The sequence below is a fragment of the Ruditapes philippinarum genome, unplaced genomic scaffold (genome assembly GCF_026571515.1).
Source record: "Ruditapes philippinarum isolate M1 unplaced genomic scaffold, ASM2657151v2 ctg11848_1_1_1_1, whole genome shotgun sequence".
Classification (NCBI taxonomy): domain Eukaryota; kingdom Metazoa; phylum Mollusca; class Bivalvia; order Venerida; family Veneridae; genus Ruditapes; species Ruditapes philippinarum.
Genome location: NW_026852557.1, coordinates 22,658 through 44,638, shown reverse-complemented (window position 1 = coordinate 44,638; position 21,981 = coordinate 22,658). Strand labels below are relative to the sequence as shown.

The following is a 21,981-nucleotide window of genomic DNA, read 5'->3' as shown; positions in this document are numbered from 1 at the left end:
AACTAAAGTGTATTTTCACCTCAAACAGTGAGATTATCTTTAATCATTAATAAATCATTCATTTCAATATTAATGTTGACAATATTCTGAAACTAAAAGGCATTTAACAAGAACTCAATTAAACTCGGTTATCGTTTGTTTTTTATCGTCGTCGTCATCATCGTCATCATTGTCTTCGTCTCCATTACTACTAAGGTCATTGTCAGCAGAACCGTTTCTATCACTGCCAATACATCGCTTTTGAATTGTTCAAAATTGACAACACATCAAAATATTTAAGAATGAAAATATGTTCTGTGTTGCTCAGAGCTGCATTACTGGTACTGGTACTGCAGTACGTACTGCAGCGATTTTGCAAGTACTGGTACTGATACTGAATTACTCTTACAAAATTTTGCTACTACTGGTACTGGTACTGCATTACTGTCTTAAAAAGTGGTACTGCTACTGCATTACCCAGTACTTTTGGTTTTGATAAAAATTTAAAAAAGCATCAATTTTTCTCATAAAATAAAGCTGTAAATTACATGAACTATATTTTATTTTTGTGAAAAAGTAAGTGATAATTTGCTGCAATATTCTTTCAAATGTTAACATAGTATTCATCATAAAAAACACCAAAGACTTTAAGTAAAAATTAAATAAAGATAAACAGACTCGATAACTATTTACTCTAAAATATCCTTATTAAAATCTTTTATTACTTTGTATTTACTAGTAAAAGAGCAAAATAAACACTAATTAATTTCTACTATTCTAAATAAACCCATTTCAAGTGAAAAAAGTGATATTTTTAGCACCATAAAAAGTTGTTATTTACTTTGGTATAAATTGCACAGAGGTGTGAAGGTGTGAAAGGCAACAAAAGACTGTTGTGTTTTAAATGAAAGATGTTTGCATTGTAATTTATACAGTTGACTGGTTACTAAACAATTAAATATGACATGAATATATGTTGTAAATATTGTTTGTAAAAAGTATGTTAAAACTATAAAGTTGTAAACATGTTATGTTAACTTTAAAGTAAATTATGATTTTATTTCTTTGCTGAATAATATTTGCAATTATTTGTTTGACACTGTATTTATTCAAACTTTGATGAATATATAAAAGTAATGGTACTGATACTTAATTACTTCACCAAAAAAAGTACTGGTACTGCAGTAGCGAGCTAAAATCTAGTACTGGTACTGGTAATGGTACTGCATAATTTGCCAAGTACCGGTACTTAAGTACTACACCCTTAGTACTGATGCAGCTCTGGTGTTGCTATACCTGTGTTTTGTTAAGATATAAGATTGCTTTCTCAGGATTCTGAATTTGTGGGAATGATATAGATATCCTAGCTGACTGTAGACTACTCGGTCCCTTATTATACAGCTCATATATATTTTGCATATTAGGCAACGTTTTACTCTTTCCTATGTATATCGTTTCTTGTGCTGATATTCTGAAAGTAAAATAACTACATTGACAAAAGTGTATGAAAAACATACATACATTGCTACTGTTTCTACATACTTTTGAAAAGATCTATACATAGAAATGTCTTAAGTTAAATTTCAGATATAGATACTAGTAACAATATTGCAAACTGTGATAAAGTATAAATTTCAATAACACTACTTTTACTTTAATGATTCAAAGACAAATAAGGACAGTAACATTACCATCCAAAATACATTGCAGGAGTTACATTACATAGTTACATTAGGCTCAATAAGAATAGTTTTTGTTTCTTAATTTTTTGTAGTTTTTCTAGTATGAAATTCTTTTACTAAATCAAAATAATCAACAGAGTATAGGTAATAACTTTCAATAACATCTGTAATATCTCACGCCCGTTGTTTCCTTGATCAAGAAACTAAACACTCATTGCTTAGTACTGAAAGGTTCCAGGAACGGATGCGAGAGTGCTTCAATAAGCTTATAGCTTTCAACGCAATCGAACTAAAATAAATCAGTATTATCAGTATAACTAATATCATCTTACGCTGTTAAAGCTGCTTCCAGATTATGCCTGAGATTGATAGTAATTGTTTGATTGTTGTTGCTAGGGTCTGTTTCCTCACTTAGAGTAGACACATGCATATTCAGCATCATTGACTTATCATCATTAGCAACTGTTACGGGAACGATCATGAACAACCTGAATTGAACTTCGGTATCATTTGACATCGGATTTCCAAACAAACATGATACAGCCGCTTCGTCCTTGGCTAGAGTTACACTTGTGTCATTAGCTCGGCTGTCAACTATTGAGCAAGATATATCGGTCTCTCCACGCAGTTTTTCTACATTCTTATAACCAACGTATCTTGGATATACCATATAAAACACAGACCCGTATGATGCGTCACCTTCTTTTGAGATATTAACATCGACAACGAGGTCTTGATTGCCGATGACAAAGTAACCATCAACATTTATATATTTGGCGTTGGCTCCAAGTCTTAGATTTGTTTTACAATAGTTGTTAGGACATTCGTTCTTGAACTGAAGCTGTTGGTAAACAAAAGAAATAATGTGTTATGTAAAAGTAAGCATTTCAAAGTAACTGCCTCTATTCAATATTTAAAGAAAGGAATAAATGTTTGGCTATGTTCTGTACAATAGTATCCTTTCTTTTAATTTGGTTAATTGGTTTAATTCATAAATAATATTTATAAAATTAAAAATTAAATATTCAGTGAAATTGTGTAAGTATAAATTGAAACATAATTCTTAGCTCAGTTAAAAAGGAAATGTTTCTGCAAATGACGAAAAAATGTATACATGTAAAACAATGATATTTAAAAGAAAGACTGTATTTTCTTACAATGGAGAAAAGTCTGAATCAGTTACAATACTTTCCTATTACATAATTAACAGTTTTCAAGCGACAGTAAATAAAGAATGTCGTACATACTGTATAAGTTAAAAGTTTTTGATACCTAGTAAATAAACCATTAAATGAGTGGTTTATAGATAAATTTCGAAATAAAGAAAACAATATACACCTCTTATGAAAAATATGGCTGGTATTTTCTTTATCAATCGAAATTGATCTTCTCCAAACATTTGATGATTGTTGATATTGTCAACATGTAAATATGTTGATGTCATACACTGTTCATTATTATGTATGTTTGTGTTCTCATAGGCTTTAAAGCATATTGGAATTAGTTGCATGTTTTTGTCCTCATGGGCTTTAAAACCTATTGGAAGTATTTTGCATGTTTGTGTCCTAATGGGCTTTAAAGCCTATTGGAATTATTTTGCATGTTTGTCCTTATGGGCTTTAAAGCCTATTGCAATTATTTTGCATGTTTGTCCTTATGGGCTTCAAAGCCTATTTGAATTATTTTGCATGTTTTTCTAGTTAGTTAAAAGATTAACTAGTTAGTGAACTAGTTAACCTCTTTATATTAAGCTAGTAAAATAATAAAAAGGATGGCAGTTGTAGGCACTAACATGCATTTATTTCCCGTTATGATCTTTTATTTATTGAAAAAAATAACTAGTGACATTACTAGTTAACAACATAACTAACTAGTTACATAACTAGTTAACCCCTTAATTAACTTGTTAGTTATATGGTTATCTGGTGGCAGAAATATGCCATCATAATATATAATTGTACATTGAAATAAAATATTATTTAGACTTAATTAAAACTGGATTGTTCGAAGTTTTTTTAAACAAGACAACGTACCTCTTTCTTCAGTTGTAATAAAGGATCACCAGGGTGAGCTCCATCAAAATGACTGATTGCTGCTTTGACGGTGAGACCAGGACATAGAATCTCATCTACTGAATAATCGGTCTGAAGTTCTAAAAGACTGACAAGATCGTGCGTGGACTGTAGGAGAAAATATAGAACATGAACAATCAATATCTTACTTGATTACAGCTGCATTAAATAAATTTATGAATCCACCTTCATAAGCTCAGATGGTTTAAAAAAAATAACACAAATTATAGTTGAATTGAATATTGCAGAAAAACAAATACAATGACTAGAAAGTTGTCATTTTTAAATATGTATAAAGAAATTTCCGTCGGCATAAAAACCAAGCATTTTAAAGTTTCATTAACCAATTTAACAGTATTGCGTTTAGAACACATATGGTATTATAAGATACATATTTTCATTACCTGATAATTATTCATAAACAAAGAATAATTTCATAGATAAGTATTTGTTGATATTTGTAAAATTTAAATCGTTAAATGCATTTTATTGTGCAATATAAAAACAATGATGTGACTTATATCTTACTTTTTTACAGTCTGACCTTACAAAAGAATTTCAATACTCCTATTTAAGTAATGTAATGTACAACTGTAAATACATTGTTACATATCATTCAACATTGTTTCCATTTAATTTTTAGCATATACCCTTTCGCACAAACTTAATAGTTTATATCTTTGCCAAACTTGACAATGTGTTTTGGCCTAAGTGATATAAATGTTAATTATTCAAGTATAACCAACGTTTATTCCAAACAATTGAGAATAAAATCTTACTTTTGTTTTTATAACAGCGGGCGGTGTACACTTGTAAGCATCATTTAATATTTTTAAACTGTGAGACAAGGTTGGTTGGTTATTTGTCTCAAATACAATCCTTGCTTGATCCCCGTTTTTTATATCCAAGGTTATTGTCAAGTTTAACACTGAAAAACGAAGAGAAAACATTGTTAAGGAGTACGATACTAAATCTTATAATAAATACACTAAACTAGTATTAACTAGTAATTATTAAGGTATTACCATCCTAATGCCTTACCTCCGCTTTGAAGAGTATTCAAATAGGCTAGAACTACTGTTAACTACATTGAAACTGAGGGCCATGGGTTCAAACCTCAGATGGGTCAACATTTTTTTCTTTCTTTTTTTTCTTTTTACATTATTTATGTATCTCTCCATCCATTTTGGGTAGAAAAAAGTGTTTATTTTTTATTATTAAATTTATATAGGTATTTATTGGCTAAATAATGCTAAATCTAGTAATAAATATGGATATACCTGATATTTTCAAAGTGTAATAAAATCAAAACTAGAGGTGAAAGTATTTAATATTTTACAAGATCAACCAATTTACTTTTTTAAAAATGTAGGGAAACTTTGAAAACAGGCACTCATTTGGGTAAAGTTTAAGGATTTTTTAAATAAGGCTCCCTAAGTAGGAAAATGGTCAAACACGTGTTAAAAAAGGGTGGGGTAGGGTAACATTTTTATACATATTTTATAAACTTTGAGTAGAAACCATAATTTTGTTTATGTTGATTGTTAGCTGAATAGTACTATTTGTTTCTTACCAAAAATTAATGGGAAAACGTTTTTCATTAGAATGTTATTGCAGAGTATTTAAAGGTTACTCGTTTTTGAAAAAGGGCCCTCATACACCCTAGCTTCAGTTCTTAAAAGTGGCCATAACTCGATTTCCGTACGGTAAAGTTTGTTTAAATTTTGCATACAGATGTACTTTAAGGTATATATCTGATCTATGATATAAATTATTCAGTTCCTTTAGTGCCCATTAGAGTGGTAATACCTTAACTGTTAAATAAATATTACCGTTTATGGTTGACTGTAAAATGTACGGTTTCAAGTTTTACACTATTTCAGTACAATATACTTGTGCAGAAATCAATAGAATTTAACCCTCACTGCGACTCATTTTAAAGCATGCAAATAAAGATATATAGTCACAGTGATAAAAAAAGATAGTATAGAGGGATTTCAAGATAACAAAATGCAAATAGGTTATTAATAAAAAATGAAGTTTTGTGGATTAATTCGAATGCCGTTGAGATGTTTGTTATTTTTCTTACAGTCTTCCATCTTATACCACTAAGCATCTGAACACCATGACGTGTAATATCATACTCCTAAATACTGATAATTTTCTCCTACATTTACTGATTACTTAATCTTTAAAATACTCACTAAGATAACTGCATCGCCGATCAGAGTAATGGAAACAAACCAAGACGGATTCCCTCCTGTCACCGTTTACTTCGACAACATTTGTTAGAGAGCCTCTGCTGTCAACAACGCTGAAGTCACTATGTGCATGTATCACTGATTTTCCGTACAAAACGACAGCTTGGTCTGACAAGTAGGAGCCTATTACTATATCTACAAATATTTAGAAAATATATATTATTTTATCATACCAGTACATTAATTTCTGTTGATAAAGAGCATGTTGCATGCTTAGTAGTGATAAACTTTGAATCGAATAGATTCTTTAAATATTGAAGTCTCTCTTACATTTGACTTAAACATGTGGGACTATTTCTTATAGATATGACCATTGGTTAGCATTAAACCGAGATGTTCTTGAAAGGGTTCTATATCATTTGAAATTTTAAAGACAGAAACGCATATTTAAATTGAAAACACGATAAATAGCAAGACTACAAAACAAGTGTCTGATATTATAAATTTTACCAGGCTCGGCACGAAAAAAAATGAAGGGCTCGGCAAAGCCTCCTTCTTCTGTTTTTCTTTGCCTTGTCTGATAAATTTTTGTATTATCAAACACTAGCATGGTATTGTCTATAACTATAACAATGCTAGTTTTTCTGCAAATGCAATCAGCTATAATAGATAGAACATACCATGCGAGTGTCTGATATTACAAAACTTTTCAGGCAAAGCTAAGGCATTTTTTTTCGTGCCGAGCCAGAAAAGAATTACAATATCAGACACTTGTTTGGTATACTATTTATCATGTTTTCAATATGAATGTGCTTTTCTTTCTTTAAACTTCAAATGAAACAAAACCTGTAAAGAACCTCTCGAGTTCATGTAATGTTTAGTAATATGTCAAGGGTCATATCTATATGAAATACTCCCAAATGATTTTGTATCTTGTTACGGCCGCTACTGCCTATCTGCACCTTCAACTGTAAACTACAGCGGGAAGACATTTTGTGTGACTGAGAAATAAGTTTATTAATTAAATATTTGATATATCTCACAATTTATGTCTTCATTTAATTCATAATATGTCTCACCATTTATTTCATCAAAATTCATGTCTCTTCCTTGTGAAATTGAAATTCCAAACCCTCTCAGCCCCGTATCAATTTCAGAAGCCATTATTCGCTGAGAATATTTAGGCCATACGCCACCAGTGTATCCATTGTAGATGTATATTGCACCTCTTAAGCCGTCTGCATATGGAGCTCCTATTGCAACATCTGTTCAAACAAATAAATATTCAAAAGAAATTTGATGTTAGAAACTGACAAATTATAGTGCTATGCGTGTAGTGTACTTAACTGCAGACGTTTGTGTAAAAATGTACTGATGTGAATAAAGGGAGGGGCTTAATCGAATGTTGCTAGAAACTTGTTGCCATTTGCTTTCTGTTATATACTCACCATATGTACACTATCTGACATGTATTTGGTGAAATAAATACGCTTATAAAGTCTGCTGCCTGTATAAATGTATGAGTTTTGATTTATTTTGTAGTGAAAATGAAATGGAATCTAGTTTTCGGCATGCGTCTCTATATGTACATTCATTTTTGGGAGAATTTTTTTTTTCGTTCTATATAGTCATTGCTGTTTTTGTGTGAGTTTTTTGTTTGTTTGTTTTTGTTTTGTGTTATTTTTCTCATGAACTTTATGAAATGTTTTGCTTAAATAGACGAGGTCAAGCAAATAAGTGAAATAACTTATCCACCATAGTTGACTATATAATCACATTTGATATTTATTAACAACTAAAAATGTTCTAAGGAAAAAAAAATACAAATCAAAATCTATATTCAACTAAATACCTAGCTGAAATAGAACATTTAACTGTGTGGCATAATTTCAATGTATAAACAGTATCGTACTTAAGGTAAAGCTGCAACAAACAGTCATGTTCAACTACAATTCAAGAGACACCCACTGTATAATTGAATGTCTATTGAAGGGGACGCTGGACCCTAGAACATAACTTTCTTATCTAACACATCAAATTGCTCAACATTAATTGATACATCTATTTTAAACGAATATTGTTAATATGACAACAACATTGCATAAAATTTCAACCGCAAAAAATAACATTATTTTCATGAGTATTTACAAATATGACAAAGGAACAAACCTTTGAAGGAATCTGAATTAATGTCTCCAAGGTCAGCAATGGCACTTCCAAACCTCTCATGAACCTCGGTTCCTGTCAACATCTGCGGCGATGCTTTGAAGTCCATAATCTAGACCAAAATATAGTTTGGAAAGTTTACTTTCTAAAACATTTTTTTCTCTCTGTAAATGTCATTAACTATAACAAAGTCATGCTTTGGCAGTTTTGTTTGTTTCTTAATAAATGTATTTTAAAATATTTATATGGGAGCATATTAGAAATATCTACTACAAGTTTTTATGGGAAACATAAGGTTGCGAGCAGTCACGTGGCCCTAAACCTGAAAATAATAAGATTATAGGAAATTTTATGGCGGGACTGTTTTACGGTCGACTATATGTTACATTTTAGAACGTTCCATAACGCAAGAGATACCGGCTAAAATGTATATGTAACCAATATACAAATATAATCAATACAAAAAGGAAGGGAACTATATTTTTCAATACCATCATTGATCCCAGATAGACTGATACAAGTCCGATTTCCAAGTTCTCCGTTGAGAAAACATTGTTTTCAAAGGTACTGTACATTGGGGCTGCAACAAGCAAATCGTCCATGCCATCACCGTTGACATCCATTGTACACAAGGTCGCTCCAAAATAGGAATTCGCTGGTAAAATCTAAGTTAAAAATAGTTCGTTAGTTCATAAATTAATAATCAAAGCATTATTTTAATTATTATACCCTACAGTAGATTTTCTTCATATGTTTGTTCCATTATAACGGGAAACTGATCTTGTATTTTTTATTCAAGATCGATTTAGGATTAATTTCTAATCATTGTAAGGAAAGAAGAGTGCCAATTTGGATCAATTATCACTATTTAAAAATAAGCTTTTTATTCCATGTTATTTAGAATTAGTTAAAATAAAATATTTTATATGAACAGTATTAGATATGGATGATATATTACTTATGGTATATGTTGTTTTATTCTAAACACAAAAGAAAATTGGATAAAAGATGGAGTATGTGGATGGTCTGAAGCTTTGCACATAAGTTTTTGGTATAGGCAACAAATGGTCGTCATGTAAAAAAAACCTTGGCGGTGTCCCTTTAACATAATTATTATGTTATAATTTGTCATTAACTTTCTATGATGTGTTTTATATTTTTTCTTGGGCTGGAGGCCAAAAATCAAATGAACTTGGTCATAGTTATTACCTTTCCGTTAACGCTGCCTTGTAATATCTTTGAAGCGCTTTGCAACGAATGTTGTGCTTCGTTTGATCTGAAGAACAATACCTGGAAACAGATTGATCAGAATAGATTTAATTTTAGTCATTTATAATGTCAACAATTCAAATCCGTCTAAAATCCTTTAATAATTTTAAGACTTTCCGTCAAAAATTGATCTATTTTGGTCTTTTAACAACCCGCAAATGTTTTGCCAAAAAAATATAGAAATAATCAAAAGAGACCTCGTTCTGAAAATTATGAAGAACTAGATTTGTCTCGCATTGTCTAGATTTTATTTTTATCTTAATTTTATTAAATACAATTTATAAGAACAAGTGTAAAATGGAAAAAGATCACTTCTTGACGCAAAGCAGAGAATATTTATGATTGAATTGTAACATAGTTTGGGGAACTTTCTGTTGAAAATGTGTCAGAGTTGAATCGTATACATATACATGCACAGTACATTAACTGAAGTGCAGGTATAAGTTACCCGTACTCCAAAGCATGCCCATTGATTGGCTCAATTTCTTCTGGGATTAACTTATTTCGACGGCAGAGTAATGGAAAGCGATAGAAATATCATATTCAGATGCTCGTTCATTGGCTATCCTTTTCTAGGGTTTCATATTGTGATAACAGGGAACATGTTTTATGTTTGACTATGATACAAAAGAGGAAGAACATCAAAACACTCGGCAATTTGATTAATACTCGGTGGCTACGCCTCGTGTTTCCATGCTCTTTCTATTATTTAGCGTGTGATTATGGTTTGATACTTACTTACCAGGCCGGACATGCTTGCCCTAGGTGCTCCAAATGCAAAGTAAGTCAGTCCATCGGAAAAATACCTTCCACTTGAAGACGAATAACCTAATTTGTAAGAATAGAATTTAAAATGTGAAATGTCATTTGCAATTTTACAAGAAACTGAAACTATAAAACAAGCACAATATTTCTTAGCTATAAAAGTATCCTTTATATTCGCAATGAATTTTTGTTTTATATACGTAAGATTGTCAAACAAAATCGTAAATATCAATTGCAAAGAAATGTTTCAAGTTTTTAAAAACGGAATTAGGAAAGTCCTTCTTTATTTCATAAGAGTTACTGCAGTTTTGCGGTCAATCCTTTGAACGGTGTTATGCGTGTACATTTTAATGCATCTTCATACTGGTATTTATTGGTGACAAGACAAAAAGATGGGTTTTCAAATAAATCGCATTGACATAAACCTATCAGCCCCTCTAAACCGCGTATGTTTTATCATCGAAATAATTAAAGAAACACTGATAAAGATGATGTCATGAATGCTAAAATACTTTTATTAAATTATGATGTAAAATAATATGACCATATTAATTCAAATCAAAAGAATAAACTTAGAAATGAAATACATATACAATAAGGAAATTCCTTGATATTTAAATTAGTAAAGCTGGTGATTCTTTTCCGCAGCTTCTATTTTTAGAAACTAAGGTCACCTATGCGTTATAAATAGCTTCCGGGACGCTGTATTAAAAAAAAAGGCTTAACAGTGACACGAGGCACTATTTTCCTAGATAAAATTATAAAAAGACTTAGTTTGAAACAACTCAAAATTGTTTATCCAACAGAAAATAAAGCTGGAGGCTGCTTTAAAAAACCGTAGTGACAGCGTTTAATTTCGAAACCAAATGAAAAATCCATTTATAGAAAACGCCTTATGTCCCTCGCTCAACACATTGCATTATGAATGAAATTCATCCCCTATGACTTGCAAACTACAAACTGTACTTAAAAAAAACTAGCTTATACCAATGTATGGTCGGATGATGTTTGTCGAGTTTACAAAATTTTGCATCACTTTTGCACTGTCTCCTTCCAGGGCAACAAAACCCCCTAACCAGTCCATGATTCCAGGAGCCCCTAGCAACAAATGATTCGTGTGCTACAAAATAAAAAAATATAGCATAAAATACGATCAATAAAACATATCAATAAAAAATTATGTTTGTCAGGCTTGATATTGTCAAATTCATTTCATACCAATTATGATAAATATTGATACTTTTTTCATAGTAAATATTAATATTAATAAAATGTCTACTTATTGTTGGGCAAATAAAATTATATAAATTCAAACTGAGTAAAACTATGTTGTGTTGTTGTTGTGTGTGTGTGTGCGTGTGCGCGCGCGTGTGTGTTGGTGCGTATGCGTGTGTGTGTATGTTTTCTTGTTTTTGTGTGTTTGCGTTCGTGCGCGCGCACGTGTGTGTGTATGCGCGCGTGCGTGTACGTGTTAGTGTGTTTTTTCTTGTGTTGTTTTTTTCAGGAAATGTAAACTATTATTACAATGTAATATTAAGCTAGTATAAGGAAAAATATTAAATATTTAATCACAACGAATTAATACCTTTGTGTAGTGGATAGACATTCCAAGCTGACCCTGTCCGTATAACCACACACTTTTATTGGACCCCGACAACTCTATGGTCCTTAACGAGTCCTTTGTAAGAGCCGGTATCTTTTTAACATTAGCCATGTTTAGATCTAGAGGAACTTCATAGCAAAGTCCTTGATTGTAAACTTGTGCTCTCACTTGCTCATAATAAGTGTTGTACCATCTGAACGCACAAGTCTGCAATATTGAAAAAAAACTCACATTGAACCTAAACTATTCTAGATATAGATTGTCTAATTTTAAAATAAAGAATAATTTCTGTTGTTCTTCTCTCTTCGGTTGATTATTACAAATACGTGTTTAGTTAACGTGCGTAGGATATGTGTGTATGTGCACGCGTGCGTGTGCGTGCGTGCTTACTTGTTTTGCGGTGAGCATGTGCGTGCGCGTGTGTATAAAATTGGGTATAACTAAATCACTTAGATAGACTCTTAATTGAAAAGCTTTAAATTTCCAGACAGCTCGAAGATCAAGATACAAAGTAAACCAAAAAAACAAAACTTCGAGCTTGAGTTGAATTTCGAGACAGTTCGAAGATCGAAATTCACAATTTGCGAAGGCCGAATTTCGAGCTGGAGCTGATTTTCAAGCCAGCTGCTCGACAATCGAAATTAAAGTACACTCGAAATTATTGAATTTCGATCATCGATCTGGCTCGAAGTTCAAAGCTAGCTCGAAATTCGATATAAACAGAAATTCGATAATCGATATTCGATGGCAGTTCTAACTTCTCGATACCTTATGAAAAACCATAATGAATATTAAAAACTCTTACTGCAAACACTTTTGAAGAGCCGGATGTCATAACCTCGAGGGATCCTCCGAGCCATGAGTGGTTCCGGCCATGTTTGAGGTATACGGGACTGTCCTCGAATCTCACTGTGTCCAAACCTGGTGTTTCTGAGAAATGACAAAAAAAGATATACCATTTTCATCTTTGAGTAATTTTTTTTAGTGAATATGACTAATACAGCTTTACAGTTCTTAAAGTTATTCACATCATATCGTGTCATTAGCATCTTTTGGATAGATGAGGGAAATAACCATTGCTGAAGTATTATCGCTACTTTCGGTGTATGAGTTGTTCCCCTTTAAATTAAAAAATAAATAAATTGCGGAATGTAGTATCATACAATTTAGATGCATAAGTGAAATAGTGTCCTTAAATACAAGTAGCATATCTAAAGTTAACCATGAACAATCCGTTTTATCTTAACAAACATGAAAGAAACCTATCTACCATCAATATCCAATTTATTGCATGTGGAGTCGCCTTGGTCAGGAAATGTGCAGGCAAACACAGCACCGGGCTTTGGCACATCCGGCAATGACGAATCATTGCTTCTTGGGGCTCCAACTAGAATCCTACAAAAGAGTATAACAATTCGTACAAAACCAGTGTCACTGATTTGTGATAGATCCAAAATTTATTATCACAAAGGTAACGTAGCCTGGCAAACTGTGACGTAACTTTGGTAACTTGACGTAATTTGATATTGTATGACATGGCATAACGTATTATGGATCAAGTTAAAAGGAAAATTTAAAGTATTCATTCCTTAAAGTAAGTTGTTAACACATTTTTACATGGCTAGGTCGTAGTTGACAAAGAAACTTGGTTGCTCTTTTGTTGCAACGATTTTCATTTTGTTGTCATTTTGCATAACAAAAATGAGTATTTTGTGAAAACGGAGTAAGTTATTTATTCAGATCTATATCAAATGGTATAAGCTTCAAAAAGTACTTTCAGTCCTTTCATCAGTGGGATCCCTTTTACCGCCTCCAACAAATATTGAAGCTTAAAGCATACTACACATTATAATGGATTACGTGTGATTGATAAAGAGGCAGAAACATGTAACAATGATAGCATTATGGATTGGGCGACATCGAGGGTCTTTCTCTAAAGAAAATGATGGATTGAATTTGAGAATATTTTCTGTAGAGAAAAGCCGAGATGCAACCCCAGGCTATGATATTTCAACATAACAGTCGTGTTCGATATACTATAACTATTAATGTTTTATCGCATGACCAAAAGAAATTAGAATTTCGATTAGATAAAAAAATTATATCATATTTTCTCTTCCTTTAATGACTCGGAACACCGGTTACTTTTTATGGTACATGTAAATGACCGAATGAATTTTGGGATCCATTGAGTACAATGTACTTTTATAAGATCGACCAAAAAAGGGCATTTAAACTAAGTAATGTGTGTGGTAATACATTTATGTTTTCATATGAATGTTTGCTGTTGACTTTGTTTATATTGTTTTTGGCCCTTATAAGTTGTTGTTTCATCTTAGAAATGTACTCTTCTGGTATACCACATACCACATTTGTAAAACCTCAGCGAAACAGCTTCGAAAATGGAAATAAATACATAAAATAAGGCTACTTTTAGTGAGACTTTAAGACATTTTTACGGTGGCACAAATGTGACATGTGTGTGTTTTTAGTTATCTCGTGCGCACGTGTGGTCACCACGAGTTACTTAGTCGTGGAGTCGTGGCCACGAGAAACTTAAATAGTGCGCACGAAATACTATGTGGTGCGCACGATTTACTAAGCCGTGGCCAAGAGATAATTAAGACGTGCGCTCGAGATAATATGTGGTGGCCACGATTTACTTAGTCGTAGCCACGAGATAATTAATAATTGCGCTCGAGATAATATGTGGTGGCCACGATTAACTAAGCCGTGGCCACTAGATACTTATGACGTGCGCTCGAGATAATATGTGGTGGCCACGATTTACTAAGTCGTAGCCACGAGATAATTAATAATTGCGCTTGAGATACTATGTGGTGGTCACGATTTACTAATCCGTGGCTACAAGATAATTAAGACGTGCGCTCCAGATACTATGTCTTGGCCACGAGTAACTAAGCTCATCCGGGATAACTAAAACGGAAAGCTAATGATATTAAATTTTGCACACACATTATTTATCATAACTTCATTAAGTGATACATAAATCTGGTATCGTGTCGTCATGTCTTCGCCCCGAAAGTCATCATCATCATTATTATTATCATCCTCATCATCATCATCATTATTTTCATCATTATTATTACCATTATTATTATTATTATTAATAGTAGTAGTAGTAGTAGTAGTAGTAGTAGTAGTGGTAGTAGTAGTAGTAGTAGTAGTAGTAGTAGTAGTAGTAGTAGTAGTAGTAGTAGTAGTTGTTGTATTATTATTATTATTATTATTATTATTATTATTATTATTATTATTATTATCATTACTATTATATTGCGCATAACCCGACCAAAGATTGAAACCGTGGCCTCCCAGATATAAAATGTAACTCTCAAACATTTAAAGTCATAGCTGCATATTACAGTTTAACCGGAAATAAGATAACAGAACACTTGCTTATAAACGGATTTTTGATTTCATAGAATGCTACAATAACAATCCGGTATAATTCTAAACTGACAACAAAAAGTTAGACAACCAGGAGCAACCAAAATTGGTTCTGAGCCTGTAAACACATCAAATATTTAACTGACATAAGATAAAAGAGAGATAAATTAAAATACGAAAAGTATTAATATTCCTCTTTCACGTTGTATCATAGTTTGGGGACCTTTCTGTTGAAAAAGTGTTAAAGAGTTAAATCGTATACATATACATGCACAGTGCGGTAACTGGAGTGCAGGTATTAGTTACCCGCACTCCAGATTATGCCCGTTGATTGGTTCATTTTTGCTGGGGTTTACTTATTTTACTTATTGTGACGGCAGAGAAAGGGAAAGGGGCAGAAATATCACATTCAAATGCTCGTTCATTGGTTATTTTTTTCTAGGGTTTCATATTATGAGAACAGGATACGTGCTGTCATGTTTGACTATGATACAAAAGAGAAAGAACACCAAAACACTCGGCAATCTGATTTATACTCGGGGGCTAGGCCCCGTCGTACAAATCAGATAGCCTCGTGTTTCGGTGCTCTTTCTATTAGTTAACTTATTGTCCAAAAAGGAAAAGTTTCAAAAGAATTAAAACGTGGTTTCTCTTTCAGAATTTAGAAAGGGAAAATCGTGTTAATTTTATATCGTGTTTCAAGATCATAGAATAGCTAAGTCCTGTACTCTCTCTTATATGTTTATTCAGTAATAGTTAAATACAAAGGAAAAAAAATAAGAAAAGTTACCATTTATGTTCGTCACTGTGGCTTATCCCGACGGAGTATCCGAAATAACTTCCAGGATCCGACAGTCCATTTAATGTCACGGCATCTTCTATATCTATATTAAATCCACGAGTTACAAGAAAAACGAAACTCCAAACTAATACGAAAATCACCGTACAACTTGATGTATCCAATTTAGCATATTTCTTCATAATTTTCACTCTAGTTTTTTTCTTTCGTCGTTTGTTTGTTGTTTTTTCAATCAATGAATAAAAAAAAAAGATTTGATCAAATGGGTCAGACGCTTGGTTTTTCTTAAAGCGATGAGTCAATGATGTATAACATTAGAGTTTATATTTATTTTTTTTAAAAAGAAGTTACGATACATACTTTATAAGTACCGGTATTTCCTAATCATTAAAGCGCGTCTATCTAAAAAACAACAATCAAGATTGAATGATCAAGTATACCATTAAGCGAAATTTGATTTAAGTAACACTTTTGTTATTGTATAACATTATCAAAAACCACTCAAAGATGTTGAACAGTGCATGTTAGGAAAATTATACACTTTGCTACTGAACAATGGCTTCATTAAAGGTACTCTTGTTATTTAAGCTACGCGCTTTGACATCAAAGGATTTTATAAGGTCATTGTTTCTGTAAGATTTTATTTAAGTTCAAATGTGCTGCAATCTATAAGCTTATTGAAACACTCGCGAATCAATTCCTGGAACCAACCAGTACTAAGCAATGAGTGTAAAGTTTGTTGCTCAATGAAACAACGGGATTTAAACCCACGCAGCCAGCCCCAATCCTAAGATTACTAGTCCGACGCGTGAACCACTCGGGCATGCCGACACTCCTCTTTATTGTTGAGACAATATCTAGAAGAAAAATATAAAAAAGGCCATCCCTGAATGAAAATACCATGTGCTTTATAAACATGAAATACCACCACATGTTTTCCGGATAACTGAAAGTACAACTGCACTAGTACTACATGTATCTACATGTTTTTTTCTTTAATTAATTAAGACCGGGTTCGTGAATAACATCTCAGGTTCTAGACATTTTCAGATGATGTTTAAATATGTTCCGGATGATCTTGGTCTAGTGGTTAAGGTGTCTGCCTCTCAACCTATGGAGCATTGGTTCGAGCTCTAATCGGGTCTGTTTTTCAAAAACTTTTATTTTAAGTACATTTTTACAGTTTCCAAAAATAAACTAATTGGCTATACACATAAACTTTGCATCTTTAGCTCTGTTGGCAATTTGCATATCATAATGAATTAGTATTTTATATGAAAGTCAAAATACAACTTTATTTACATTTTGCTTCCTTTACGACAAATCACTGCATATTTAGCGCTACTTTTTTCGGTCACATGCTACATGTTACATGCTGTATATTCATTATTGAAACATTATTAAGCACATGTTTGACATTTCTAAAGATAGTTAAATAAAAATGGATTTCTGAGGAATAATGTGCCTTTAAAATAACATTTTATTGCACTTTAATTCAGTGCCTCAAATTTGTTATATCACGTTATAACTTTGAATAATGTGATATTGTAAATTTAATTTAGCGAATACGTAATTTCAAACAATCGTTGTTCTTTATCACCGCTTATTTCTCATAGTTTAATTTTGTTAAGTCATTAGAAGGATAGGTTCAAAGTTTATTTAGTTTAAAGGTCATTGTATCGGTAACAAAATAACAAAATAAATGTACGCGTTCTACCTTTAAGCATGCGGAGCGGAAAATGAAATATTTACTCGATGAATTACTTCCGATTGGCAAATGAGAACAACTTTATACATATTCAGTACAATAGCATCTCTTGTTTGACACTTGTTTATTGTGAAGTGGGTAATCTGAGTGAAATGTCAGTCATTTCGGAAGAAAGCGTTATATCTTTGATTCTTAAATATGTTTAAGCAACATTTTTTGCATTAATGTTGAATTATATTTTAAATTGTGTCATCGATTGATTATAAAATTCAACAGATATTAGTAGCAGTCGGTGGTAATGCATGTAGGAGCTATCATGGGGCTCTTCGTTTTGTTGTTTAGCTGGAAAACTCACCATAATTATTACATTCACAGTGCCAATGTGTAGTTAAAAGTGACATTATGCCCATCCAAGGGTATTATTATACTGAGTGAACAAGTAAAAGTCAAAATAAGTTAATATTTTGCAATAATAGCTCTCAATTTTATAATTTACTGAACGATAAATAACAGCCAAATAGAAATTCTGTTAATATCCATTGGAATTTACCTGTAATGAGCAATTTATAAAAAAAAAAGAGGGACAGTCTTTTTATATTTTAAGCAAAATTTTATTTTTAGTCTAATAAGTTTTAGTCAATCACCATAATAACAGTCAATCCTTTGAAACATATAGTCAATTCAGCTCAAATTTACAATGAGAAAGAAAGAAAGAAGGAAAGAAAGGAAGAAAGGAAGGAAGGAAGGAAGAAAGAAAGAAACAACAACAACAAAAACAACACGCTTTTTTCAACACTTATTGCATATTCACGTAGACTGCCGGTGTATAAGGTGAATTTTTTTTGCGACCTTCTTTATTTTAGTCATTGTGCCATTTTTGCCGTGCCAGCTTAACCGGAAATCAATTTTACCAATCAAATGTATTGTGGGTCAAGTCATCAAATCTGATCCAGATGATGCGTATACTTGCAAAGTAGGACAGTGTTATTATATACGCGTACATGCCCGGCATGTGATTTAGTGGCACGATACACATAGCCTGTAGCTGTTACAGTTGAATTATTAAATTATATTTACCTGATGATATGATATGACTATCAGGTGACTAACTTGTAGTATTTAGTAATTTTATAACTTAGTCAGGCTGGCGTGAACAAATCAGACCGGGATGGTTTATCGGCAACATCAGTAAATTATCGTATATTTTCATAATGATACACCGACATCAATGTGTAAAAATTATATATTTATGTTTTTGGGCCAATCGCTTATATTTTTACCTCTTACATTCACTGTTAAGACGTATATTACACATAACGTATACATTGACTTGGTAGGATGGTCCCCTATGGTACCATTGTACAAATAAAAGAACTTATATTTACTTTTTTTTTGAATTGGGATAAGCTGTCGCATCTTGACTTTAAAATACACATGTCATTCATAGAATAACTCAATGATTTTAATTAGAAACATCTATGGTCGGTCCTTTTTTTGATGGCCCTTTTTGGCTTCAGTATATTTTTTTGTAACAGAAATTATAAGTTTAACCGTTAAATAAAAGGTGAAATAAAGAAGTTTTTTCAGGACACAGAGGCAGCTTTGGATTTTCCTATCAATCACAGAATTTATTGGAAATGAAAAAATTTCTAACAATTTCTATCCAAATTCACAAAAAGCAGCACTTCAAATTTCACTTTAATGATGGAAACAATATTTGGTGGCATTCAATGTGTAAAGAAACAAATTTTCAGATAACATCGGAATGGGCAAGGACACGATACCCGTGGGGAGTACTATATGACACAGCCTGAGAAGAATGTGCAGTCTGAACGGGACTCGAACCCGGGACCCCGGAATACCGTTCTGCAGCTACCGACTGAGCTATCAGGAAGCTTACACATCTTCTTCTCGAAAAAGCGAGACGACCACCACCACCACAACCCCCCCCCCCCCCCGGCCACAATCCGCTTTACTAGGTTACAGAGCAATGCTAATTAAACTCTAAGCTTGATACAGTCCGCGGTCCCACGTTGAGCGCCAAATTTCACAGGGTGAGAAAAATGTTCAGTCAGACAGGGACTCGAACTCGGGACTCTTGGAATACCGTTGGAATAGCGGGTCTACTGACTGAGCTATCCGACCGCTTACACATCTTCTCACATAAATAGTTAACAGTTCTGAACCGTTTTTACTTGTTTTGGAGATTTTTGGAACTTTGTCAGCTAACAGTATAAAAATCTGGAAACAAAGTGATCCCTCGGAAGCATTAATCATAACACGATTAAATGACAATTGCACCCTCGATTTAATTGAGTCTGTACATGGGGGATAATGGATTAGTGCAACAGCCCTCACGCCTCCTAGCACCGGCTTGAGCAGTACTCAATTCTCAACACTTAATAGTGCTGCAATCAATGATCCCGAAAGACCAGAAAAATATAACAACACTGAAGTGAAGTACGGGGCAACTTTTAACAGCCGCCACACAGCACATGACACCTGCTGTTGTGAAGTATGAAAATCTGGAAACAAAGTGATCCCTCGGAAGCATTAATCACAACAAAATTACATGAAAATTGCAGACTCGGTTTGATTGAGCCTGTACATGAGTGATAATAGATAAGTGCAACAGCCCTCACGCCCACTTGCACCAGTTTGCGCGGTACTCAATTCTCAACACTTAATAGTGCTGCAATCAATGATAAAGTTTGACCAGACTGCACGGAACACGGCTGGGCAGACTAGCCTGACTCTATACTGGTGAAAAGTTCAAGTGGGGGTAAGCGTTAAAGCATCAACACAATTCTTCATTCATACACTTGATTTTTCCATATTTTTTTACAATTGTTGTTAAAAGAGTTTTAAGTACAGTCTTCCGTTAGGGCCATCGCCTATGATTTATCGAATTGACTTTCCCGAGTTTCGTGTTTTCGTCATCGTTCTTTCGCGTTTTCGTCACCATACTTTTTAGTTTTTGTGTTTTCGCCCATAGGTGTTTTTCGCGTTTGTCTTCGTCGTTCGCGTTTTCTTCTTCGTCCTTCGTGTTTTTGTCTTCGTCCCTTCGAGCTTTCGACTTTTCAAGATTATTTTTTTATTTCATAAGCTATATCTTATGTAATATCTTTATACAGTTTATCAACATTTAAATTATATGGTCGATTCTTAAGAGTCCTAAAGACGTTTTCCGGAGTTTTCATATAGACATTCAAAATTTCAAGAACAAATTAAGAGTGGATAGGTTTTTATTCTCACTTTTTCTCTCAACCTGTGCATTTTTTCTTAAAAAAATGGCCTATTTGTTATGAATTAAAAGTACATGTACCTTTATTTTAACTGAAAACAAAATTAACAGAAACGATATAAGGAATTGCATGTAATTATGTAAGATATTCAACAATAAAAAGAAAAACATTATCCAGAAGTAAAAACAAGAATTCATTTACGAATGTATAAGTTATCTACCCTTTAAATGACCTCAAATAAGTTGAAAATTCTCATTCAGGTGCAGATAACTAAAAATCGAGAACGGTAATCCAATTTCTTTTCGCTTAAAATGTTTCTGTTATCATATTCTAACAACATGCCAAGTTTAAGGAAATTCTATAGAACAGTTCTAATTTTGCCTATATGTCTATATGAAAACTCCCGAAAACATCCTTAACATAGTGCATGGATATTGTACGTAAACAGAATAAAATGTTCCGGAAAAAATTCTTTTCTGAAATTTTAAGAATGGTTTCTTTTATGCATCATTTTATATTTATATTTTTTTATTTATTTATTTATTACTCTAACAATTTTTTTTTTGTAATTTTAATCGCAGATATATAGCTTTAAACACTTATAAGGTGCTTTAATTGTCAGAACAGGTTGATAATTTATCTAGTCAGGTTTGGTCGGATATAAGATTATAAAACATTCGTTGGCAATATTTTCAGAAGTCGGAAAATATTTTTATCAACCTTGCACATGTGTTTAAACATCAAAACTTTCAATTATCTGTACTTGTTACCAGACACGTTCATGCTTCTGACTCGTAATACGAAACACAGATTCCGACACATAGTTTGTACGTTGTTTTATCTAAATATTACATATTCAGTAAGGATTTCATAGATTTTCAATAATAATTGCAATAAGTTGTTTTTTACTCAAAGATAAGCATAGTTTATTTTTAAATGTTGTAAAGAATGGACATTATCCATCAATAAGGAAGCGATAATCAATACATCGATATCTCTATCAATGTATAGGAAGTCACTTATGACTTAACTTGTGTAGCTTCCTCATTGCCACCCTTCATCACGAGTCCATGCCGCCTTAAAA

The 21,981-nt window shown here is 32.6% G+C and overlaps 1 protein-coding gene across 1 annotated transcript; it reads right to left on the bottom strand.

Annotated features, from left to right (window-relative positions):
* Positions 1 to 1,275: 1,275 nt before the first annotated feature.
* LOC132716906 (integrin alpha-4-like) lies at positions 1,276 to 16,485 on the bottom strand (the record flags this gene model as incomplete). The annotated part of the gene is given in 15 exon segments (XM_060700244.1): positions 1,276 to 1,450; positions 1,994 to 2,502; positions 3,695 to 3,841; positions 4,513 to 4,661; positions 5,938 to 6,129; positions 7,014 to 7,199; positions 8,104 to 8,212; positions 8,592 to 8,765; positions 9,310 to 9,390; positions 10,112 to 10,197; positions 11,122 to 11,254; positions 11,720 to 11,944; positions 12,543 to 12,667; positions 13,008 to 13,132; positions 15,936 to 16,485. Coding segments are annotated over 15 exon segments (2,607 nt in total), but the record flags the coding sequence as incomplete, so codon positions are not given.
* Between the last annotated feature and the right edge of the window lie 5,496 nt (positions 16,486 to 21,981).